At 43.3% G+C, this 26681-nt stretch overlaps 1 protein-coding gene across 1 annotated transcript in view; it reads right to left on the bottom strand.

Annotated features, from left to right (window-relative positions):
* The window catches only part of SYCP2L (synaptonemal complex protein 2 like), a 331807-nt gene that overhangs the window by 70443 nt on the left and 234683 nt on the right, over positions 1-26681 (bottom strand). Inside the window, 2 exon segments of the mRNA XM_030210982.1 lie at positions 4641-4775; positions 25712-25781. Coding sequence (XP_030066842.1) covers positions 4641-4775; positions 25712-25781 — 205 coding nt within the window.

Below are 26681 nucleotides of genomic sequence, written 5' to 3'. Positions count from 1 at the left end.
TTTAAATGTTATTCGGTCCTTGACAGGGAGCCAATGCAGTTTCTCACGCAGCAGTCTTGAGCATTCAAACCTCGATTTACCATAAATAAGCCTAGCAACTGTGTTCTGGGCAGTTTGTAATTTTTTCAGAAGCATGTCCTTGCACCCTGCATATATCCCATTACAGTAATCAAGGCGATTAAAGGACGAAAGACTGAATTAAACTTCAAAATACTTCCCTAGGGAAATATGGCTTTATGCGTTTTAGCTTCCAAAGAGAGAAGAACATATGTCTGGTGGTAGAGATTGTTTGCTGCTCCAGAGTTAAGTGCCTGTCTACAATTACACCTAATATTTTTAGAGACTCAGAGATCGGTAAGACAAGCTCAGGCGTGATTAATGTGGAGGTCGTAAACTTGTTATAGGGAGTGGAGAGGATGAGGCAAATGTGTTTTCTCAGCACTGAATTTGAATTTAAAAGTGTTGGCCCAGTCCAGCATTGTACGCAACCCAAGCTGTATTTCACTGGTTATTTCGCTCAAGTCTGTTTTAAAAGGAATAGAGATAGTGATATCATCCGCATAAATAAATGGGTTGAGACCTAGTTTGGAAAGGGCTGTGGCCAGAGGAACCAACATTATGTTCAAGAGTGAAGGGGAAAATGGTGAGCCCTGAGGCACACCACAGTCTGCTTTCCAGCGAGGCGATACGCTTGAGTTAGAGCTAACTTGGTATGTTCTGGTGGTTAAAAAAACCCTTCAGCCAAGCTAATACATTTCCACTGAGACCAAAGTAGTCAAGGAGCTGAAGCAGGATGTCTTGGCTCACCATGTCAAAAGCACTAGACATGTCGAATTGTAGAAGCAGAATTCTCTTTCCAACAGCTATTTCCTTTTTAAAGTTGGTCAGGAGGGTGACAAGCACGGTTTCGGTACTATGGAGTGGACGGAATCCTGATTGTGACTCATGCAATATATTGAATTTGTCCAAGTACTCCTTGAGCTGTTTGTATACCATGCTCTCCATTAATTTCACGAAAAGCGGAATAGATGCAATTGGCCAATAGTTTGCAAGATCCTGGCTGCTTTTCTTGACATCTTTGGGAATCGGGGTAAGTAGGATGTTTCTAGAAGTTTTAGGGAACAAGCCAATACCAAGCATGAAGTTAAGATACAGCATCAAATCAGCTATGAAGCAGCAAGGAGCACATCTGAGTAGACAGGACAAGCATCTAATTTACAAAATTTGCTGGATAGCCTGCGGACCTTCTGTTTGACAGCATACACTGTAAGAGCTGCGAAGAGAGAGAACGAGTTGTTCGCCTAAACTCGGTTCCAAGGCACTAAGAAAATCACTTACACACAAACTACTCTGCGCTAGGGAATGCTTTAATTTTAAGAGCTTGTCTTTGAAAAACTTGGCCAAAATTGCAGCAGGCAGAATACCTTTATTAACAGATGTGAGCGCTGTAGTATCCGTTAGTTTGTTAACTAAAGAGTAGAGTTGTTGCAAATCTTTGTAATCTGGGCCTATTTTAGATTTATAGTAAAGTTTCTTGCATTGTCTGATAGCATATTTATACTTTCTCTGAGATGTCTTCCATGCATTTAGATTTTGAGTGTCCTGGCACTTTCTCCAGGCCCTTTCGAGTCTTCTGCATGTGGTCTTGAGTCGTTTAAGATCATCATTAAACCATGGTGCAGCAGCAGACCGCTTTGTAGACTTTGCTCTGAGTGGAGCAATGGCATCCAAGATTCTTCTACATTGTGCGTCCCAATTTGCAAAGAAGTTAACGAAATCCACCGGCTCAGGCCAATCTGTCTCATACATTAACTGCCAAAATTCCTTGGGGTCGATATAACCTCTAGTGTAATAAGTTGTTCAATTTCGAGAGGATGATGGGCCTTTCACCTGCCATGAGATGGAGCAGTTCAGATTGAAATGATCCAACCAAAGGATTGCTGACCAATTAGCATAGGTTATATGTAAAGTGTGGTCATCGGCTGATTTTAGGGAGAGGAGGTCAAGCGTGTGTCCTTTTGAATGGGTTGCTTGGTGATTCCAGCAGGAGAAATCCCAGGATTGGAGAAAGCCCAGGCAGTCTCTTGTGTCGGAAGACATATAGTTTTCTAGATGCAGATTAATATCACCCAGAATAAGTATATTAGAGCTGACCAAACATGCACTGGAAACAAAATCTGCAAAAATAGGCGGTGCCTCGTTCCAGTTGCTAGGCGGTCTATATAATAGGATGCAGGTCAGATTACTAGATAAGGTTTTATTGAAGATTCTGATAGAAGCGATTTCAAGTTGTGGCGAAATAGAGTCTGCAATGGGTTCTATTATGAAGTTGGAGCGATAAATTAGGGCAATACCTCCTCCTCTCCTACCAGACTGTGGCCAGTGGACAAGTTTATAGCCCGAGGGGCATAAATCAAGCAAAACAGGATCAAGTTTGCTTAGGGATCCAGGTTTCTGTGATAAAGACCAGGTGGTCTAGGTTATCTGACACAATCCAGTCTGTGATAATTGCAGCTTTATTGACCACAGATCTGGCATTAACATAGCCTATTAGGATGGTAGAATAAGAGGTATGCGAAGGATAGATTTTAACAAGCTTACGATCCTTGGCAGGGATGCTATTGAAATAGTAATTTTTTGCCACGGAATAAATGTTTGACACTATATGTGGAAGAGCTACATGGTAACCTGTATGGATTATGAATAATGGGAATAAAGTTGTTGTTGTCGGTTGTAAGGATGGAAAGTGAGAAGTAAACTAAAGAAAGAAATGTACAAGTGGAGAAAGGTTTAAACATATTCATTTGGAGTCCACTAGAGTCAGTTGGCATTCAAACCGTATTCTGGCAAATGCAATATGCAGGTAGATACTAAATCCTTCCAGAGTAGCTGCAGAGGGCAGCAAACACAGTCATCAGTCTGAAGCCAGAAACCGATCACCAGTGGCGTAGGAAGGGGGGGGCGGTGGGGCGGTCCGCCCCGGGTGCATGCCGCTGGGGGGTGTCGGCGCCGCTGGTTACCTGCTCTCTCTGCCCCGTAACAGGTTACTTCCTGTTCCGGGGCAGAGAGAGCAGGGAACCAACAGAGCCGACGCAGCTCCCAGCGACGACGTGCACTCGGCGGGGCGCAGCGCCAGTGGTAATAATGCACTCCGGGGGGGGGGGGGAGGGTGCGCCGTGCTGCACCCGGGGGGGGGGTGCGCAGCGGCGACCCGCCCCGGGTGTCAGCCGCCCTCACTATGCGACTGCCGATCACCAATCAGATGAAGAGGATGTCACCACATCCGACTTAGTTCTCTCTCCAGCGCCCTCTGAGCCTTCATTACAATGTTCCTCCTCTGAGTCAAAGGGAATCAACGCCATCTTTTTTTACATTCGACCCTGGCCCCACTGGATCTGACTTCTGTTTCTCGCTCTGTTCCGCTGAATATCGAAACCTTTCCAAGCTCTTTTTCGGCGACATGACTCTGGGGTCTCTCCCCCAACAGTTCTGACCTCGACAGGCTTAGCAATGTCTCGGGAATTGCTTTAATTTTCAATAGCCCCTGCGGAGCCTCTCGACTATGCTTCCATTACGGACAGTGACGTCACTTCCTTCATTCATGAAACTTATCCATAGAGATTCACATTGTGTCTTGCAGAATATTTTTCTGTTTGATCCACTGCCCTCTAAGATAGTGCCATTTCAAATCCACTTTGATTCACCCCATCACTGCAATATAATTTGTACACTGGTATCAAAATGTCCCATTGGTTACCCTCCTTCCACCAGGTCTATGAGATGCCTATTATGACTACCTCTTCAATTAGTGCGATATATATATATTTTAGGCTTCTAGCATTTGTGTATTGGCATTTCAAAGTATTTTATTTATTTATTGCGTGCTTGTTTGACAAGGATAATTTGGAATCCTTAATCTGTCGGCTCTTCTCTTAAAGGCACCTAGCTTTTTTGCCTTTATTGCAACCTATCAGGATATCCTCAGTTCCCTATTTTGATAGTATCCTTTGCTGGTTTTCCCAAGGTTCTAGTATAAAAGCTGCTCTACCTCATTTTTATACCAGCATCCTGGTTCTACCCCAGATAATGTGGAGCCCACCTTTTTGGAAGAGGGTCTCCTTCTCCAGAATGTTGCCCATTTCCTACACATCTAAATCTTAAGAACACAATTGCTACACTGGGTCAGACTAAAGGTCTACCTAGCCCAATATTTGTACCTGGCAAAATCTCAAAAATTAGCAAGATTCCATACTATCTACCCCCAGAGATAAGCAGTGGCTTTCCCCAAGTCTACCTCTTCCTTGCACAATTGTTTCATTCACCTATTCAGACTCTGGAGCTCTGCCTGTCTTGGGTCCTGCATGTGGAACAGGGAACATTTGTTAGCATGCCAGCCTGGATGTTCTGGATTTCAACTTTCTACCTGAGAGTCCACATTTGCCTCCCAGCCACTGCTATATGTAGTTGGTGCCTTTGAATATTGTTCCAAATGAATAAACACAGAAAGGTAAGTTTATAAACCTCATACACACTTTAGTAAACTTGAAATTTGCACAAGCTGCCTCATATCTTTATAGAAGCTCTTCCTTGCTATTCTAATAGCTTTTGTTTTCAAAGGTAAGATCTATAGGTCTATTTACCTGTTTGCCTTCTACATTTCCTCTCACATGAATCAAAGAGTTTCCGTGGCTTTAAGGAAATTTCAGAAGTTTCTTCATCATCTGGTTCTCTTCTGGGTAGTTTCATTTTTTTAATGACACTACCAGCAGACAAATCTAATGGAGAAGTTTAATAAATACGTTCTTACATAATAGATACTTATTTTGCAAATATTCGTAAGAGTTTGCTTAGTCAAACTGAGTTAATACCTCACTATTTTAAAGGGAAAATTCAAGTCATTTGGTAAAAGGTTAAAAAAAAAAAAAAATCAAGTTTTTACACTGTATAGTTAACAGTAATACGGAGAAATCAGCCCTAGGACCAACATGAGCCAGTGTTCCACTTGCACTGATGGTGGTTGAAAACAAAGTTCTGAAACTGATGATTCTGCAAAGTTCAGTGGCAGGAGTACCCTAATGGTTAGTGCAGTGGGCTTTCATCCTGGCAAGCTGGGTTCAATTCCAACTGCAGCTCCTTGTGATCTTGGGCAAGTCACTTAACACTCCATTGCCCCAGGTACAAAAACTTGTGAGCCCTCTAGGGACAGAAAAAGCACCTGCTTATAATGTGTATAGCGCTGCATACGTCTAGTAGCGCAACAGAAATGATTAGTAGTAGAACTTTAAAGCACCTCTCTCCTCTTTTCCAATCTAGCAGTTGGACTTCTCACTGCAGCATGGCCAGCGCTCCTCCTCTGGTTCAATTCAATGGAATTGAACTGCACATCTCAGTAGCAGCACTGAGCAAGCTCACTGAATCAGGCTCAATTTGTTCTTCCTGACCTGTAGCCAGCATCTTATCTGTTTGCTACAGGACAGGAGATGGCCTGAAACAAGAGAAGCAGACACAGAAGCTAAAGGACATGAGAAACACATGTAGCCTATGCTGTTTCATGCCTTCTTTGAATGTCTCAGTCCTTATGACCAAGAGGCCTGAGTGCACCACTGCTTCAAACTTGCCACTGAAGAGAGAGACAGAGCCACACGAGATAACAGGAAGAGAGAACCAAGTCAACATGTTTATCTGGTATCTGGTCAGTGAGCAACCTGAAGATTGGTTTCTAGTTGAGCAGCTGCTACAGCATGAAAAGAGGGAGAGACAGACGAACCAACTTGTGCTTGGATCTAGGCAGGGGAAATAGAGGAGAATAAAGGACTGAGGGATGAGGAAAGAGGGGCATATGTGATGAGATGCAGGGGTAGAGGAGTTGAGTTTGGGGGCAAGAGAGAAAAAGGTTTGAGACAGCAAGGGCAGAGTCAAGGGCTGAGCAGTAAAGAACAGGGGCCAAGACAGGAGAGGAAGAACCAGGCACACCCATTAAAGGGGGGCCGACCACAACCAGGCTGAAGGCCAGTGAAGACAGAAGTGTGAGGGAGGGCCAGCTAGAGAGCAGAGGTAGTAGTGGGAGGGAAACAAGGGGTAGCAAGGGGAGGGGCAGGAAAGAAAGGGAGGAGCAAGGGAGGAGGAGAGAGGAATTCAAACTGCACAGGAAGTCCTTTTGAATTTGGAGGCAGGAGAAGAGCAACGCTGGGCAGCAGCTCCTGAAATTTTTACAGGCACATGTTTTGTGTCTGCCCTGGGCAGAGCTCGGTCAGAGTACAGCCAAAGAAGCTCTTACAGCAGAGCACGATATTCCAGCGAATTGAGAACAATTTTTACGGTATGTAGACATTTAAAACTGTGTGGCTGCAAGGCATTTTAGCTTTCTCCTGCCGACACCCGTTTAGCTTTTCCAGGATGGCCGGCCATCTCGGGTTAGCTGCCTATCTCACAGGATTACCTGCACTAGGCTACAGTCCCACATACGCCGCCCATGGCAGATGGGTTTGCCACAGCGCGGTTGCCGTTTTTGGCCAGCCACGCAGTGCTCACAATCCACAGTGCATAGCACGGCACTGAGGCATGACTCGGAAGACCTTGTGCACAGCACTGAACCGAGGCGCAAACGATCTCAGGGAGACAAAAACACCTTTAATGGTATGTCATTTTTGCTCTTCTCCTGCCTCAGCGGCACACCGCACGTTAAGATGCGGTGATGGCCGGCCAATAATACTTGGCCGACAGTTACGCGGTTTACGGCAACGGACCTGCGAGCCCCGTTGTGGCCTGCCATGCCATGTTATCTAATTTGAAAAATTAATGCGTTATAAGCCGCCCATGCCAATACGGCGACGGACCTTAAAACCCGTTACGGCCATTGATTGTTCTACAGGCACACATGTCTAGGCCCATTTCGGTTGATCTGGCAGACCTAGTGCCTAGCATGGCACTGAGGCACGACTCGGAAGACCTTGTGCACAGCACTGAACCGAAACGCAAATGATCTCAGGGAGACGAAAACACCTTTAACGGTACGTCATTTTGCTCTTCTCCTCCCTCAGCGGCACACCACATGTTAAGATGCGGTGATGGCCGGCCAATAATACTTGGCCGACAGTTATGCGCTATACAGCAATGGACCTTCGAGCCCTGTTGTGGCTGGCCACTCCGTGTTATCAAATTCGATAAATTAATGCGGTATAAGCCGTCCATGCCATTACGGCGACGGACCTTAAGCCCCGTTATGGCCGGCCACACCGGATTTTCGATGTAATGTGGCAAAAATGAGTGCAGTATAAGTCGCCCACGCTGTATAAGCCGCCAAGGCCACGCAGAGCTATACAAGCCCCATTGTGGTCGGCCACGCCGTGTTATCTAATTTGGTAAAATTTAGTGCGGTATAGGTCGCCCATGTTGTATAAGCCGCCCATGTCACGCAGCACTACGGCCATGCTGTGTTTTCTACTCGGTCGACTACGCTTCATCCTAAACGTTACTTACTGGTGCCATGTCTGTATGATTGGCCTGCCATGCAATATTTGAGATGCGAGTTTTTGCAGAAACGTCCACATTGCGATCCTCGCTAGTCAGGGTCTTCTCTTACAGGCCACTTAGGGGAAGTCCCAAATTGGCGGGACATGCACTTCGCCACGCGTTGTAATTGCCCACCCATACAGTTGGCCATTAACCTACAGAGGCACGTACGGCAGCGGTGAATTTCGATAAGGCGGCCATTTGCATGAGTGCCGATTGTAGAAACGGCGGCCACTTTCAATACACCGCCCATTTCGACTAGCAGTAAAATTTGGAAAAGGCGGCCAGTTTTATGGCGCTAAAATTCACTAGAACGGACATTCCAAATACAAATTTAACCGCAGTGGCCATCTTGGATACCGCACGCATGTGTCTGACACACTGCATAGGCCGGAACAATTGATATCATATCGTTGGTGCCAGCATAACGGGACACAGTACTTAGGGGCATTGGACAAACATATCGGTTACAGTATGCTACTCTCAGCTGCCGTTAGGACCAGGTCCACAGGGGGAGGGGTGGTACAACGGTGTTAGTCCTAGAGGGCCATGTGCACTTAGCGGCCATTTTGACTAGAGCGGCCACGTGGACTAAAGCAGCTAATTTGAAAACGGTGGCCATTTTGATATAAGGACCACCGGTCTTACTGATTTATCTGCCGGGTTTACAGGAGCCCGGCCATTTTAATTTTAGCGGCCCATTTTGCATATGGCGGCCGTTTTGACTACCAGGCCAAATTTGAATGTAACGGCCATCGCCCGTGGGGCTTTAGGCCGGTCATTTAGGGAAGGGCACACTGCGCAGACAGCACACAGCCGGATATGTAGCTGTGAGCAAGGAGGGTACAGTTTACACAGGAGCCATAGGATGCACGCAGCGATTGGGGAAGCTGGCGTCACCACAATCAGTTATTATGAGGTCATTTTGCTTTAAATTGTCTATTCTTTTAGTCTCTCCATTGCAGTAATGCCATTGTAGTGTGCGAAGGAGACATATGCACCCAGCAAGGCCAGCCAAGCGGCCCACCAAAACGCCGCCAGCTAAGACGCGGAGTACTGCAGCCCCAGACCTTAGAAGTCACAGTGGACCTACACCACAAGCACAGACGGTGCGGGGGCCTGCAAGGGAGGTAGCAGCACCGCAGACTCCACCTCCATAGTTGCGGGGCTACCGCCAGTACTGGCAAGGGGTAAGTCTAATGACAGCACCACACTCCTTCCAGCGCAGACGCATGACATAACTAGATATGCAGTACGGGACGATGAGAACGGGTAACGGAGCCCAATATGGCAGGCCCAATATGGCAGGACAGAATGCAGTTGTGGCACCGGTCGGTGCACTGGGGACCAGTCAGGATGTGGGAGTACTTAATCACAGGAGCGATTCATTAGGTACCGTCAGGGCCGGTCTTAGCAAGTGCGGGGCCCTATGCAGACCAATTTGACGGGGCCCCACCCTAGCCCCGCCCTAACTCCGCCCCACCCTAGCTCCGCCCCCACCCTAGCTCCAGGGCCGGCCACCCCTCCCTCCGAGCTCCAAGGCCCCCAGCTCCAGGGCCTGTCGATCCTGCACAGTCAATGCCAACTGAAAACTATGTCTTTTTCACAAACACAGATACACCCTAATCCACTATAGAATAAGTAGTAATATTTAAATTTTCTATTTAGACAAAAATTAAACAACCTCCAAGATGCCAGACTCTGCATACAATGCAACACCACAGAAACAGAAAATGTCCCCTAGTACTGTGCAAAATATAAAGACAACAGATGTAAATTTGAAAAAAAAACTAACAAATACCAATCACCACTTTACAAATTAACAAATAGAAATAAAACAAATATAGAAAATAAAATAATACCATTTTATTGGACTAATACATTTAGCTTTCACAGGCCAAAACCTCCGTCCTCAGGTCAATACAGTATAGAGCTGTTACAGTATCCTATCCTGACCTGAGGAAGGGGGCTTTGTTCTCCGAAAGTTTGTCAAAATGTATTAAAATTAGTCCAATAAAAAGATTACCTTATTTACATGTTCTATTATAAACATTTATTAACACATCTACAATACTACTTAATAATAATAAATATATATATTTTATTTACAGTTTGTCGTCTCTGGTTTCTGCTTTCCTCATCTTCTTTTCACTGTCTTCCTTCCATCCAGCATCTGTCTTCGTTCTTTCTCTGCCATCCAGTGTCTGCCCTCTCTGCTGTCCCCTCCATCCAATGTCTGCCCTCTCTCCCTGCCCCTTCCGTGCACATCTGCCCTCTATCTCTGCCCCTTCCATTCACTGTCTGCCCTTTCTATCTCTTCCATCCACTGTCTGCCCTTTCTCTCTGTCCCTTCAATCCACCATTTGCCCTCCCTCTCACATCCATCCGGGTCTGCCCTCCCTCTCGCTCCCCTTTCCATCCAGGATTTGCCCCTCTCTCTGCCCCTTTTTTTCAGCCCCCAGTTCCAGCCCCACTATCCTACCAGTCCCCCGTCTCAGCCCCAGCCCTTTTCTGCCATCAGTCCCGAGCTTCAGCCCCCAGCCACTCCTCCCTGTCCCCTTTTCAGCCCCCAGTTTCAACCCCAGTCCCCAGCCCTTTTCTCTCACCAGTCCCAAGCTTCAGCCCCAGCCACTTCTTCCTATCTCCTTTTCAGCCCCCAGTACCCACAGTTTCAGCCCCTGCCCCTTTTCAGCCTCCAGTCCCAGTACTAGCCTCCTTATCCCACCTACCCTCCTTTTCAGCCCCCAGTTCCAGCCCCCTTCATCCACATGCCTTGTATTAGAGCCCCCCCTTTTCAGCCCCAGAACCATTCTCCCACCTGACCCACGCATGCCCCATTTTCTTACCAGCCCCATGCATGGCCCCCATTTCCCATATGGCCCCTTCTCAAACCCCAGTTCCAGCCCCCTTCTCCCATCTGAGAACCCCCATCCCACACCCTTCTCCCATCTGAGTCCACCTTACCCCCCCATCTGAGAACCCCCACCCCACACCCTTCTCCCACCTGAGTTCCCCTTACCCCCTCCCCCATCTGAGAACCCCCATCCCACACCCTTCTCCCATCTGAGTCCCCCTTACCCCCTCCCCCTACTGAGAACCCCCATCCCACACCCTTCTCCATTTTGAGTCCCCCTTACCCCCTTCCCCCAACTGAGAACCACCATCCCACACCCTTCTCCCATCTGAGTCCCCCTTACCTCCTCCCCCCAACTGAGAACCCCCATCCCACACCCTTCTCCCATCTGAGTGCTCCTTACCCCTCCCCCCAACTGAGAACCCCCATCCCACACCCGTCTCCTGAGTCCCCCTTACCTCCTCCCCCAACTGAGAACCCCCATCCCACACCCTTCTCCCATCTGAGTCCCCCTACCAACTTTGTTCTTCTGCTGCACCCACTAACTTAAAGAAAAAAATTGAGAAGCGCCGAGTAGCAGGCAGCACCTCGCGTCTGCCCTGCTAGTAAAAATCTCCTGCACGTCGTTGGGCCGGCCTTCCCACATTAAGTCCCGCCCTCCTCTGAGGTAATAGCCTATTACCTCAGAGGAGGGCGGGACTTAATGCGGGAAGGCCGGCCCAACGACGTGCAGGAGATTTTTACTAGCAGGGCAGACTCGAGGCGCTGCCTGCTACTCGGCGCTTCTCAATTTTTGTTACAGAAAAGGCAGCGATCGATCGTCGGTGGGGTGGGAGCGGCGGGCGGGGCGACCCAAGGCGCGCCGCCCTATGCGGTCGCCTCGGTCACCTCGCCCTAAGACCGGCCCTGGGTACCGTTCTCACAATACAGGTGGATCGATTTCTCCTCCCTCCTTGTGTGGGAGTTGCATTAGGAGGGTACCGTAGGCAGGGATAGCGTAACAGATAAGAAGATATTCTTATCCCAAGATGTTCGGGTCCTTCACAGACTGGTCGTAGGCTGTTCACATACTCAGGACACGGAAAGGGGCCCGGTTTGGGATATGGAATATAATTTTAAAAGCGCATGAGATATTTAGGGGACGGGCATGGCGAAACTATATTAAATTTACAAGAAAGCAGTGCAGACAATCTATTCATATCGGGTGAGCACCAGTGGTAGTCCTTTCATGCAATGCCGTCAGGACAAAGGCAGGACGGAGGCAGCGGACATTGCACCTAGCACCCGACATGCCCGCGCGGGCATTCATGCTGCAGGGCAAGGCAGGCTTCCCAGAGACAGGGAACAGCAATCTAGTAACACGGGACAGGGTACTGAGGGAGCTAGCGCTCCCCCCATCAAGCTTAAGAGACAGGAGACAGCAACCTATTAACTCAGGACAGGGGCCGGAAGCCATCAAGCTTCAAGGTTAGTTCGTTACCCCGACAGAACGGGTGCATCACCACAGGTTTCCAATCAGGTTGCATGATTCCATATTAAAGGCCAACACCACAGTGACAACACTACCCCAACAATGCATCCTCGACTCACATGCATACCCCAAACAATGCATCCTCAACTCACATGCATACCCCAACAATGCATCCTCGACTCACAGGCATCGACAGATAGCTGCAGGCAAAATTACCAAAGAACTATTGCTAGGCTGCATAGCGGGGCTGTTTGCAGACTCGCCATTCAAGGCAATGACAGTGTCTCCGCTAGGCATAATACCAAGGAATGAGCTGGGGAAAGGTAGGCCCAGTCGTAACTTGTCCCGCCACATAGGAACATCAGTAAATGTACAGTACAATATGCATCGGTAGACAACGCCATTCAAATAATTCGGCGGCAAGGCAACTAGGCACATTGGACTAAGGTTGACGGAGATTTGGCTTTTTGCCCCTTGCCTTTACACCCACAGCCCTTTCCCTTGTTAGGTGTCAGGTTCCAGGAGAGGTTTTATTGCGATAAATGTGTCCCCATGTGTGGCCATATCTAGTGCGCATACTTCAAACAGCTTAGCATGTTTGTGCATGGGGTAGTGGAGCAACTAGCCCCCGCTAGGTCTCTGGTCCTCTATCTGGAGGACTTCCTGTTCAAAGGCCGGGAATCACAAGAGTGGAAGGACGTGTTACAGATCTTTATCCACTTGGCACAGAAATTGGACATCCCATTAGCCGTCGAAAAAACAGTAGGCCCACGGCGAATCCTTATTTTGTAGGTATTGAATTGGAACTAGATGTTCCAGACTGCCAGCTGACAAAATTGATAAGCTTGCCAGAGCGGTGAATACGAGGTGGCACTGTAAAAAAGCAAGGCTGAAGCAGGTACAGGAACTCCTGGGTCCAGTAGGCTTCGCAATACGGGTGATTCCCAATAGCTTTAGCAACATCGGGAACAAACAAAGCGCATTTTCATCTCAGACGTACACAGGACATCAAGCGAGATTTAGCAGGTTCTTGGCCCATGTGATTTCATTCTGGCACGATTCACCCACTCTCATGGAAGCCCTGCATTTTCTTTACAGATGCGGCAGATTTACTTCCAGGGAGCGTGGTGCGCAGCAAGCTTGGGTTCCAGCATGGACCACGTAGGATATGTTTCGTGGGGGGACCTGGCATATCTAACAAGTCGATTGTAATTCCCTCAGACAATATGGCAGTAGTTGTCCGCCATGCACTTCCCACAAGTTATGTGCGCAGACAGATAGTTCCGCAGTGATTACAGCTAAACATATACCAGGCAGGGAGAATGGTTATAGTGGATGCTCTTTCTCGTTTTTAGAGCGCAGACCCGGAAACGGGACCCGATGCTGCGATAATTAACAGACACCTCGTGGACAAGATACACAACCGCACATATAGTCAACACTTAGAAGAGCAGGGTGGTACTGATATATTCCAGGCCCCCGGCATGTATGAAGGGAATTAGCAGAAACCAGGTCTCAATCATGTACACAGCCATCAGTTTTCTCGCCAAAGCGGTGGCTGTCCAAAATCCATCTAGGTCATTTGTTGTCACGAGACTGATGAGAGGATGGGGCAGGCCGGGAGTACCCTACCCAAGTAAAAGAAAACCCAGTACCGGCAGGGAAATGGGCCGTCTCTTCGCATCATTAGAGGAGATAAGTGACACTGAGTTTGAGGGCCGTCGAGTCAAATGCGCACTCTCATTAGCTTTGCATGGTGCTCTGCGAGTCAGTGAGTTGGTGGCTACGTACAAGCATGCCCACCAGGGCATTTCCCTCTTAATACGTGACGCAGCCATTACAGCCACGGCAACTGACCTACTTATTCGCAAATCAAAAATGGATCGGAATGGACATGCCCTGTCCTGAACCTTCAAGCCGACTTAAAACAAAGACCAAAGCCCAGCCTGCTGATTCATACACTATGTACAGTCCCCACTCATTTAGGATTGGGGCAGCTACGGCAGTGGCAGCGCTAGGAGTGTCCATAGAGGCCATCAAAAGACTGGGCCGATGGCAACCTAATGTATACAAGCGCTACATCAGACCCGTCTAGTGTGTACAAGCGGTACATTGGACCCATTAAGGCATCCACAGCAAAGTGATAATGGTTGCTTGCACTGTGCTAACATGTCGCTTCCCATTATATTCTATTATAGGTATCCATATCCAGAATGAGCTGCAGCGGATTTGGATATGCGGTCACTCATCACTCGTATGTACATTGGGCACAGGGAAAGGCAGTGGGGGCGCATAGAAGGGCAGAAGTGAGACCGAACAACCTGGGCTGTCAGGGCGATAGAGGAGCCAGGGCAATAGAGTAGCCATAACAGGGTATAGGTAAGGGAGGGATGCTTCAGGCATTCATGTGTACATTAAAAGCCATACGATCCCACATGTCTTGCGAATAGATACAAGCCATAGCGTTAGGGCATGACCGCAGCCAGAAGGGGTGGGGGACCACGGCAAACGAGGTGTCGTTGCCGTGGCCTGTGGCGTTAGACTACAATGTTTACACACAGCCAGCAATGGGTACACAGCAGCTATAAACTGCACTGAAAAGTGGGCGCCAGAAAAGATACTATTGAAATAGGATCTTTAGGGAATTCCAATAGAGAAGTTTCAATAGTGGGTTTTCAGTTACTGGTAAAGAGTAAATTTGAGTAATTAAAATAATGGGTTATTTCAATTACCGGTAAAGAGCAAAACAACAAACAAAGTTGGAAATTAAATCAGAATAGCCAGTAACAAAGTTTCCAATAACCTCATAGGTTAGGTTGCCATCAAAGACATACAGAAAAATAGGTAGATTAAAGGGAGACCTCGGAGTGCTGAGCCTCGGTTCCATAGGGACACATTTAAGAGTCATTTATTAAGCCACGGCAGCTTTTTTAGCTTGCGGTAGAAATCAGCTGGCGATAAGCGTTGAGGCGCCCATAGGAGTATAATCATCATCTCTGCATTTACTGCGGGCTGGGAAAGCTAATGTGACTTAGTAAAAGACCCCCTTAGTCAGCCAAACATCATAGTTCTTTAAAAAAAAAATGCACTTCAATGTGTTATTGTACGGTCTTTGGTGAAATGCAAACCCCATGGAATTCAGGTGACGGTTCAGTGCGTCACAGTCACTGGGATATTCAATTGTGGTTGTAGTTCACTTAGCTGAACCATCTAGTGGGATGCCAAAATACACTGTAACTTATACTGATCACAAAATCATACACAGTGAATCCCCCAGCTACATGACTGATTTGATTGACCTCCCTGCCAGAAACAGATCTATTTCCTCACAAACTTATCTCAACCTACACCTTCCCAACTGTAGAAGAATTAAATACAAGACCTACTATGCATACAGTTTCTCCTTTTCAGGCAGCCAGCTTTGGAATGCTCTACGTAGATCTATCCGATTAATTAATGACTACTTGCCCTTTAGAAAAATGCTGAAAGCTCATTTCTTTAAGCAAGCCTACTCTAATGTCCCAACCTAATCTGATCAACTTCAGCTCTGTTCTGACTAGGATACCGACCTCATCATTGGTTTTACTTACCCCACCTCCCCATTCCCCCTATACTCGTCCCAACCATCTCCTCTCCATCTCTCCTTTACTATATTCCTCCTTACCCCATTTCCCCCAGCCTATACTATCCTATCCTGTCTACCCTCCCTTATCCTAATCATACATTATCAAGCTTCAACTTTATCATGTTTCATTACTGTTTGAAATTTCTCTCACTATAAGACTTTGTATTTCGAATTACTATGTAAGCCACATTGAACCTGCATTGTGTGGGAAAGCGCGGGGTACAAATGTAATAAATAAATAACAGTTACAAGTTTGGGGTAACTACTGCTGCAGAAAGAGTTGTGTGGAAAGTTATCAAGTTGATGCAAATGGTAGGCTTGTATGTGAGCAGCCTTGTTATAAGGAAACAACGTGTATACAGCTTGTCTCCTGGCTTCAACGGCCGGGAGGCCTAGAATGTCATTTTGTAAATGTGGTAGGTGCCTCCTTCAACGGGAGACACCAAGTGACGTTGGGTGCTTGGAAAACAGCACAGGGGGCCACAGGGGCTTGGTACGGCTTGGCCTGTGGCCCAGAATATGCAACTACGTGTAGAAGCTGTGTACCCGGGTAGAAATGCATGCTGGCATAATGATTATTAGAAGATGTAATGTAATTTGTTTAAGTTGTAACAATTTTGATGTTCCTGGCTGTGGGGGCATGTGCCGCGGAGGGGGGGGCGCCATGCTGCACCTGGGGGGGGGGGGGGGGTGCGCAGCGGCGACCCGCCCCGGGTGTCAGCAGCCCTCGTTACGACACTGTTTATTGGTATGATTTCCGAACTTGTTGGTTGCTTTTGTGAATTAATAAAGTGTGTTTTATAATTTTTTCTGCTTTGGGACCAGTCTGGTCAGTTATAGCTAAGTTCCTCTTTTTGTCCTTTCTATGACGTAGATTGAAATCTTTCTTTCTAACTTAGTGTTTCTGTCACTTTGGGCTACATGCAAGATTTTACAATCGTTTTAAACATTTAAATCGTATTCAGGGACTGTTTTAGCTATATTTCGAACAGGAAGCGACCATAGAATCTTAACATTTATATTGCAAACTGTCACTAGCTACTTTTCACTCCCTTTCATTTACAGGAAGTGCCAGTGGCAGCTCTGCCTTTCCTTGGTTTGTAATTTATTTCAGCTAACTTTTAAATTGAACAAATACATCAATCAAGGCATTGAGTACATAGACACTCTTGGGTTTCAATTTTAAATCATGGTACATATGCTCTTTCCTTTGCTGATAAGTTTAATTTCCTAGTTAAGATGAAGATTTTACTTCCGGGATTGCTGGCTTGAATATGTTACATGGTGTCCCATTGGAGCTTTTGAAAAAGAAACATTTTTAATTTACTTTTCTTTTTAAGATAGGGTTTAGAATTTAAATGAGTTAGGTGATTCAATGTTTTTGTTTATATATTTTACAGTACGATAGAGATCATTGTTGAAGTTAGGGTTTATTACCCGTAATAAATTTACTTCTAAAACTACAGAGCTGAGATAAGCTTTTCAATATGTTCAATCTTTTAAAACATTTTTTCTTAACCTTACACAAAAGAAACTTTAGTCCTGCCTACTAAAAAAACAGAAACTCTCTCATTACTGCTTAAGAGGATGCTTATAGTTTTATTTGTGCCTGTTATATGCAATACGAATTTAAAATTAATGTTCTCTTTACAATCATACAAAAGGCTTGTATTCATACAAAAGACTTGTATTCAAATTACATTTCTGCCCTGCTTTTCTCATAATATAATATAAGATCTTATCTTTCTTTGCTGTTTTTTCCGTGTAGAAACGATAATGCCAGCTTGCTTGCTGTTCAGTACATTTTTGCTTATTTCCTCATTCAAATCAGACTTCCTGATTGTAACTTTTCGCCCACCCTTCCCTCCAAATGCTGATGCTGTTCTGTTTGTAATCATTAAACATACTCTATATACTGTATAGACCCATATCCCAGTTCTAACTATTTTTTGTTTTTCTACCCTGTCTGTTGTAGCATTACTTGTCCACCAGATCAATTTTGTAAGTCCTGCAGGCCACTAGAACCTAAGGGCTCAACCTTTGGGGAAAGGTAATCAAACGCAGGTGAAGACTGCTAATTCAATTCCTGATCTACATCCTCGACTCCAGTCTGCCAATCTGCTTATACTATTTGGAACAACAGATCTCTCGCAAGAGAAAGCCCGTACACGTCACTTTCTTCAATATGAATATGAATGATATCCTTGATTTAGGCCCTCTTAGCTTTGTTTTTGAATATTCTACTATTTTAAATATTTTTAGGAATCTTTTCCACAACCTGCATTCCATTTGCCATGTGTGAACACTCTACTGCAACTGTGTGCCTACATCGCCTTCCTAATACCGAAGAGTGACACTGACTTCTGGAGATATATCATTCACATGGACTTTCTACAATATAACTATTAACTTTGAATCCCCTGCACATTAATTTGCTACTTTTCTCATATTGACTCTCCTCCTTCATCACTAGTGTTCTAGTTCCATTTATAACTAGAAATAACACATCTGTCTTGCTTCATCCAGATTACGCAAGTCAGAAGTGGGGATATTCTGCAAACCCTAATTCCTTGAACATAAGAGACTTAGCCCCTTGAAAGTATACCCTTTTTAAAGTTGAAACTTTGACCTCTACTACAGCCATGTTTGAGAACCATTCATCTTGGGTTCACCTGAGAGATATTACAGTCTTCAGTAAAGTCCAGGATTGAGAATCACAACTGGAGACATCTTAGTACTAGAAACTTCAGCACAATACAACCAAGCAAATCAGGAGATAATTAATTTGAGATTCACAGTTGCTGTTTATGGACATTATGGACTCATATTTTGTTTTATTGTTAGCTTAGCATTAATTCTGTTTATATTGGAGAGGTTCAATTTTATTTTATTTTCCTATTATTCCCTTTTTAGCTAATTCAAGTTGCTAATCACAGTTTCCATTGCAAATGGATGTTCATAACTGAACCCTTATTTTTGGATTTAATTTTCAGTGTACTTTCATTTTAGCATTGATTTTGAATGTTTCTTGAAATTTTTTCTGCTATTCCTGCTTATGGAATTCAAACTGATACTGCTTATACAAGGGTAACATCAAAACCTTAATACTGACCAAGATATTACAATGTATGTGTAAACCCCTATTTAGGTATCATTCAGGCATACAATTATTTAGCTATTGTATAACCAATCTTAGCATATTCAACCATAGAATGACCTTTCTTAGTATAATTTTCCTAGGTTCTCTTCCTGTGGAGTTTCATAACTATAAAGATATATGGGATTGAACCATAGAAATTGTTGCTACCATTTTACTGTATGATGCAAACCCAAATGGCTGCTTCAGCCTATTTGTAATTACACCACTGGCAATTCTAAACACAAAGATCCCATTTACTAGTGCCTCTCATAGTTGCTATCTGCTTCTTAGTGCTCATGATTGGATGGTCATGACGGGTAAAGTAAGGGCCAGGAATTCCAACCTGCTTAGGGATTCTGGATACCTGCAACCTAAGACAGCCTGCAATCAGAGTACTAATCATATGTTTGTTGAGCTCATGACAACAAAGAGTTAGCTCAATATTTTGAGGCGATAGCGAACACCTAGGTGCAGGACTAGTTCGCTAGCAACAAGCATTGACCTTAACCATATTTTGTGAAGGTCTTACAAGACCTCCAAGTGGGAATATGTGTAATTATTTGACAGCCCAGGCCTGAGACTTTAGTTCAGGCTCCAAAATGAGAGAAAAGCTTGCAGGCCTGTGTAACTCTGACTTGATCTCCAGTGTTGGAGCACTGCAGAGAACAACAGGAAAGCACAAGGGTGGAGGTCTAACTGACAGAGTGACATTGTTCAGCAACATGGTGGGAAAGGAAGAGTTTGTGGTTAGTGAACCAGGTGCAAGGGAATTGCAAAAGTTTGTGGTTAAGCAAGCTAAAGATGAGAACGTTTAAGATTTGAAGCTACTCATTAGCATAAGCCAATCAGTGCTAACCATGACATTAACATAGATCCAATCAGATGGGCTTACTGGCTTATTACCCATATCCTGAGTAAACCTATAAAAGTTAGGGTACTTCCTGCTTCAAGTTAGAGAGGGGCGGCCACGGCTACTCACTCTCCATGGGAAACAGCTGCAGCACCCCAGAATTGGCTAAAAACCCAATTGCTTTCCCATGAATACCTTTGAGTGATAAAATATTTCACATAAGACTAAAACCCAGACAGCACCTGCTTGCAACTGGGGGATTATATTCCTACAACCAATTGATTGTACATGCCACTTGTATATTCTTTGGTGTCTTTGGTAAGTAAATAAATTTATAACCTTTGGAACTGTACTATCTCTCCTTCTCTTTATTAATATCTGTTAATAATCCCTTGGTTTGATTAAACAATAAGTGCACTATTCTGTTCAGGGATGGAGTCAGTTGCAATCAGCCTTCTCGAGGTTCTCTCTGGTACTAGACAGCTGAACTGCAGTACCAGGCAGAACCTAGGGGATAATTAACCCCAAATGAATTCATAATACGCGGAATATATTTGGCCTGGGCTTCCAGGATGGTGTTTTTGAACAGCATCCATGCCTGATGTAAATTTTTGACCCTCGCAGTCGCTCCTCTAAGTTACCATATACAGAAACAATTCTTTTCAGATCGGAAATACTACTTGCAGACAGCTAGCCTTTGGGCCCCAGGTTTTCCCTTGGGCTCCTCAGAACCGGTATATGGACAGTGGGCCCGGGCAGGTTTGTATACTCTGGGACAGGTATGGGCTAATGGGAGGATACTTAATTTTGAAGCACTCCAAGAGGAATATGGGTTGGTTGAAAGTGACCTCTTATTAAAGGTGCTTACGAAACTTTATCCACAGACGGGCAAGGGAGGAACTGGACCTAAATGAAATCTCATTAGAGAAGGTCCTACGGAGTGGTGGTTGTGGGGAATTGGGTAAAGGAAGTGTATCTCATTTATATCTAGCTCTATTATTCTACACTAACCTCCAATTATATTATAATGAAAGATGGGAGGTAGCATTACAGAGCACCCACCCGCGGGAAACTTGGTCGAGGGGTATAGATTCTTGCTGAAACCATCTTTTGCTCAACCTATGGTAGAAAATGGTTTTAAAATGTTGTACTGGTGGTATTACACATCAAAAGAAAAAAAGCAGATCAAAAAAGACAAAAAAATAGAACAGGAGGGTAACAGAAGAAGTGGTTTATTACAAGTTACCCGACGTGGCCACGTTTCGCCCTCAGGCTGCGTCAGGGGTAAAAAAACTACAAAATAAAAATACATAATGAGTAAAATATAAACTTCACCATTGTATATTTGATAATAAAACATATCTAAAAACACTATCACATCATATAAAATAAAAACAGATCAAATCTAAAAACATAATACAATAAAATATAATATCAAATCAATATCAGTTAAAAACATTCAGATTAAATATGCATGCAATAAAATAATAATTTTAATACAAGACATGATATCAACACAAAATATAATAATATCAACACTAAATGTATATCAATAGAACTGCATCGGACAAATAGGTGGAGATATACAACACTAAAATAACTAAATGACCATACATACTAAATATCACCTACCTAATAGGGGTAAAAAGCAAAGTGAACCCCTAAAAGTAGTCCTACAACCACCTAAAAATACAAAATAAAATAAATAAATAAAATCTCACAATGCTTGGCCTCAATTGCCGTCTTTTAAGCACATTCAATGATCTAAAAATATTGAAATTAATATTCACTTTGTTAAGAAGTGAGAATCAGTGGGTTTCCATGTTCTAATAGATAGCAACTCAAATCAATAGAAATTGATACAAAGTACCTAAAAACATCATACTGTTCTATGACAATCACATGTATCCTGATGATGATATCATTCAAAAGAACTCCACAGTGGCCATGAAAAAAACAAAAAACTGATTACAACTCACAGGCAATCCAGCACTCATTGCTGTTGTTTGAATGTACAAACATCAATTGAAATTGTGCTGCTGCCATTAGAAAAAACTTTGCAATGGATGTAGCAATACTGATTCAGAGGCGCTCAGCCAAACTCACAGGCAATCCAGTGCCTTATGTTGCTATTTAAATGGGTGGATATCCATACATAAACCCTAATGATTTTATCATTAAAAAGAATTTAGCAATCCCACTCAGCACAACTGGCATGTAATGCAGTGTTCTTTACTGACACTTGAATAGGTAGATATACAATCATGTGTTTCAATCATAACTGTGGCAACATCCTAAACCCCCTCTAAGTATTGAAACTAACAGCACTAAGCTGATCAGATTACACAAACTTCAATAAAACAGACATGGAGCAACAAGCAACTGGCTTAGAAAAAATAACTGACTTAGAATTTGCACTGACAAAACATATTTAAAGCAAGCCAAACTGTTTAAACAATAAACACCACCATCTAAATTCCATATGGAGTATCTTATATCTTACCTTACATAAGTACTTCCCAAGCTTACTCAGCAAACTTCACAATGCTATGTTGACTGGCAGCATTATAACAAACACTCTGATTAGTCCTTTAAATATCCCCTTTGAGAGTTCAAAGGTCAAAGAAAATTCTAGAACAAGAACCCACTAATCCAAATCAAAGTGTATATAAAATACTATGGACATCTCAAAAACAGATAAGTAAAAGTAAAAATGGAAAAAACAAAAAAAAAAACTTTAAAACTTTAAGAAACAGAGATAATTATTTTTAAAAAAAACTGTCATGTGACATTTCCAGGCAAAGGATATGGAACAAGCATTGGAGACATGTAGTAACATATACTGACCACCAGGTGGCTGATTTGGTCAAACATTGGATTGAGCAGTACATAATGGCAATCTGCTGGTAGTACTATAAAAACACTGAGAGATCAGTTTCTTGATTCAACCCAAAAGGTTTAACAGTCTTAAATCTATAAATCAAACGTTGTTCAGCTTGCAATAGCAATTTGTTCACATCTCCACCTCTCCAATTTGAATATATTCTTAAGAGAACTAAAAATCTTAACTGGTTAAAATCATGTTTAAATTCACACATGTGTGCCACTAAAGGTTTATCTAATACCTCTCTCTTTATTGCGCTTTTATGTTCTAAGATGCGCTTATTAAATGCTCTTATAGTTTTACCAATGTAAATAAGCCCGCATGGGCAAATTGCTGCATATATTACTTGTGAAGTCTTACAATTTGAGTAATGTTTCAACTGATATATTTCTCCTGTAACAGGGTGTTCAAAACATTTTGTTTTCAAATTGACTGGACAAACGGAACAATTTAAGCATGGGTAATGACCCCTTACTCTATCCTTATGAAGTGGGACTGGTAATGCTGATGGTGACAAAAAATCCTTCAAATTCTTATTTCTTTTGTATGCAATCATCAATTCTTTATTTGCAAAAGATGGAATGTTCTGGATCAATGGCCAATGAGATCTTAATATTTTAATGATATCAGAGGATAGATAATCATAATATAAAGTGCAAATAACCTTTTGGTCATTATGTTTCTTTTCCTTATTCTGCAAAAGGTCTTTTCTATGGACCTGTTTTGCTCTTGCTATACCCTTTTCAATATATTTTACAGGATAGCCTCTTTGCGTGAATCTATAAGCCATTTCTCCTATTTGCCCTTTACAATCACGATCCTCTGAACATAATTTTTTTACTCTTAAAAATTGGCTGTAAGGAAGATTACACTTTAAGGCATGACTATGACAGCTATCAAAATGTAGGAATTTGTTCTTATCAGTAGGTTTTCTATATAGTGAGGTAATGAATCTACCGGATTCCAACTGAATTTTAATATCTAAAAATGAAATTTCCTCGCTACTGAAATTAATCTGAAATTTCAAATTGCTATCTCTTGTATTAAGCCATTTGAAAAAATCCATCAACTGTGATTCACTACCAGCCCAGACCACAAAAATATCATCAATGTATCTTCGCCAAAGCATAACATTCTCTGTGAAATTATTATTCTGCAAGAATTTCTCTTCAAAACATGCCATAAACAGATTAGCTAATGAAGGTGCTACCATTGCACCCATGGCGGTACCTTTTATTTGTTTGTAAAAAGTACCTTCAAAAAAGAAATAGTTTTCTTTCAATGCTATAGTGATAAGTTCCATGATAAACTCAGTGGGTATCCTTCTAAACACACACCTATTTGATAATGCTTTCCTAATCACATCTAGAGCTTCATCCTGGGGGATATTAGTGTAGAGAGACTCCACATCAAAAGTAACAAGAATGATATCTTTATTTTTAATTTGTAGATGTTCTAATATGTTAATGATGTGTGCTGAGTCTCTAATATATGAGGGGATGGATGGAACAAGAGGTCTTAAAAATACATCAGTAAATTTGGAAAGTGGTTCCAAAAGAGAACCTATGCCTGACACAATAGGTCTCCCTGGAGGGTTAATCAAGGATTTGTGAATTTTTGGGAGTATATACATGGTTGGGATGCGTGGGTGTTCTACTCTAAGAAAAATACCTTCTTTGGTTGTCAGAAACTACTTGCAGACAGCTAGCCTTTGGGCCCCAGGTTTTCCCTTGGGCTCCTCAGAACCGGTATATGGACAGTGGGCCCGGGCAGGTTTGTATACTCTGGGACAGGTATGGGCTAATGGGAGGATACTTAATTTTGAAGCACTCCAAGAGGAATATGGGTTGGTTGAAAGTGACCTCTTATTAAAGGTGCTTACGAAACTTTATCCACAGACGGGCAAGGGAGGAACTGGACCTAAATGAAATCTCATTAGAGAAGGTCCTACGGAGTGGTGGTTGTGGGGAATTGGGTAAAGGAAGTGTATCTCATTTATATCTAGCTCTATTATTCTACACTAACCTCCAATTATATTATAATGAAAGATGGGAGGTAGCATTACAGAGCACCCACCCGCGGGAAACTTGGTCGAGGGGGTATAGATTCTTGCTGAAACCATCTTTTGCTCAACCTATGGTAGAAAATGGTTTTAAAATGTTGTACTGGTGGTATTACACCCCTGAAAGATTACAGCAAATGTATCCCAGGGTATCTGCAGACTATTGGCGTAACTGTGGTGCTCGGGGCTCCTTCTTACACATGGTGGGAGTGCCCAATGGCCCAGACTTACTGGAAACAAGTGCTCCGGTTGGTCCATCAAGTGTTGCAACAACATTATCCTTGCAAAGCGGAATACTGCCTGCTACATTTTAAACTTCCGGAGTTTTGTGTCTCCCAACATAAGCTTGCAAATCAGTTTTTTGTTGTTGCAAAGCTATCTTTGCCAAGGGCTTGGAAACAACAGACTCTACCATCCATGCAACTTATACGGCATAAAGTGGATTATCTATACCAAATGTTGAAACTTACTGCAATGAGAAGAGGCCACATGGTGACTTAAAATTTTGGCAGCCCTAAGAAATAGTCGAAAGCACAGTTGTCAGCGCCACCATGATGTCCATGGGAAGGGGGAGAACTAGATGACTAAGTGTATTAGCTTCTGTATGGGGAAACAGTTTTTCAGCTATATTATGTATGGCATTACAGAATTTTCAATAAAAAATTTTCAAAAAAAAAAAAAAAAAAAGGGAAAGAGGATGAGATTTGATATACTGCCTTTCTGTGAATACAATCAAAGTGGTTTACATATTACATACAGGTACTTATTTGTACCTGGGGCAATGGAGGGTTAGGTCACTTAACCAGAGTTGCAAAGAGCTACAGTGGGAATTGAACCCAGTTGCCCTGGTTCTCCAGTTACAGCACTAAATATTAGGCTACTCCTTCACTCCAAGATTGCTCTAAAGAAGTTTTTGCATAGCCCTTAGGCCACAAGGCATTATCAATAATGGCTAAGCAGGTTCTTGATTGTTGAGATGAAAAGAGGGGAGGAGGGATTAGCTTGTTTTTTTGTTCTCTCTCAGATCACATCACATAAGCATCGCCATACTGGAACAGAGCAAAGGTCCATCAAGCCCAGGAGGAAATGCAATATGAAAATCAACGACTCAAAAATATCCAATAACCTTCCAACTACTTGTAGAAGCAGGAAAAGCTGCAGAACAAAGTAGAACAAGGGTCTAGTTCCTGCATAGGATAAGCAGTTTGTTAGTGACAAACCAGAATTAACATTTTGAGTACAAACATTTTGCAAACTCACAAAGCATTTATCTCTTAAAGGATGATAAACCACAAAGGGCATTGTTTAATGTACCTAAATTCTCCCGTTTGGCTCCTGAAACAATGTCCTGTGTAGAACTTCCACCCCTTGGAATGTACGATGTCTTTCCAAAAGAAAAAAAGAAAAAGGAATTAACATACAAAATGCTCTCTATCATGAAAAACAGAAATTTCACATTTAATATTAATGAAATTATGGGAAAATTAAGAGCGTACATCACATACATGCTCAACCTGATGCAGCAAAGTACCTGCTTTAATGAGGCCATGAAAATACAATACAGTCAGAACTTAAAGTATTTCTTTCAGTTAGTGCATAAATTATGCTCTGAAATCTGTTGCCAGAAGATATGTTCAAGGTTAATAATACAGCAGATTAAAAAAAAAAAGGTTTAGCAAATTTCTGAAGGACATGTCCACTAATTATTAGTCATATAGACTTGAGAATTACAATTCTAAACTACTAGGATCAAGCAACAAGAAAATTGACACCCCCTCCCCCCGTTAGCATCTGCCAGGTTGTTATTAACTCATACTGGCCCGTGTCAGAGACAGATGTTTGGCTTGAAACACCACTGGTGGTGCTTTTTATGCACTTATGAAAATAGACAATAGTGGACTTCTCAGAGAGCTGTTGGTGCAAGGATCATCTGCTATGTCCAGGTTAGGAGAAATTATACTTTGCAAACTACCTTATCTGATCTTATGCAAAAGTTGAGAAAGTGGTTTAGAAATGTTATAAACAAACAAAAATAAAGAAAAAAATATACCACCAGTGCAGTGAAAGCAAACTTTTTCTATCCAGACGCTTGTCCTGTCTTTATTGAACAGTGCCCCAGAGAAGCCTCTACTTCTTTGCTCCAGCCCTTTCTCTTCTACGCAGCAGGTACGAAAGAGAGGTTAATTAGGAAGAAGTGGAGTAATGCGGCGATCTACTTCATCACCATCATCCATTTAAATTTCACACTTTGCCAATAAATGAGCCCAGGTGTTACAATATATCA

This window comes from Microcaecilia unicolor, chromosome 1 (genome assembly GCF_901765095.1).
Source record: "Microcaecilia unicolor chromosome 1, aMicUni1.1, whole genome shotgun sequence".
NCBI classification, from domain to species: Eukaryota; Metazoa; Chordata; class Amphibia; order Gymnophiona; family Siphonopidae; genus Microcaecilia; species Microcaecilia unicolor.
This window is presented reverse-complemented; position numbering and strand designations above follow the sequence as displayed.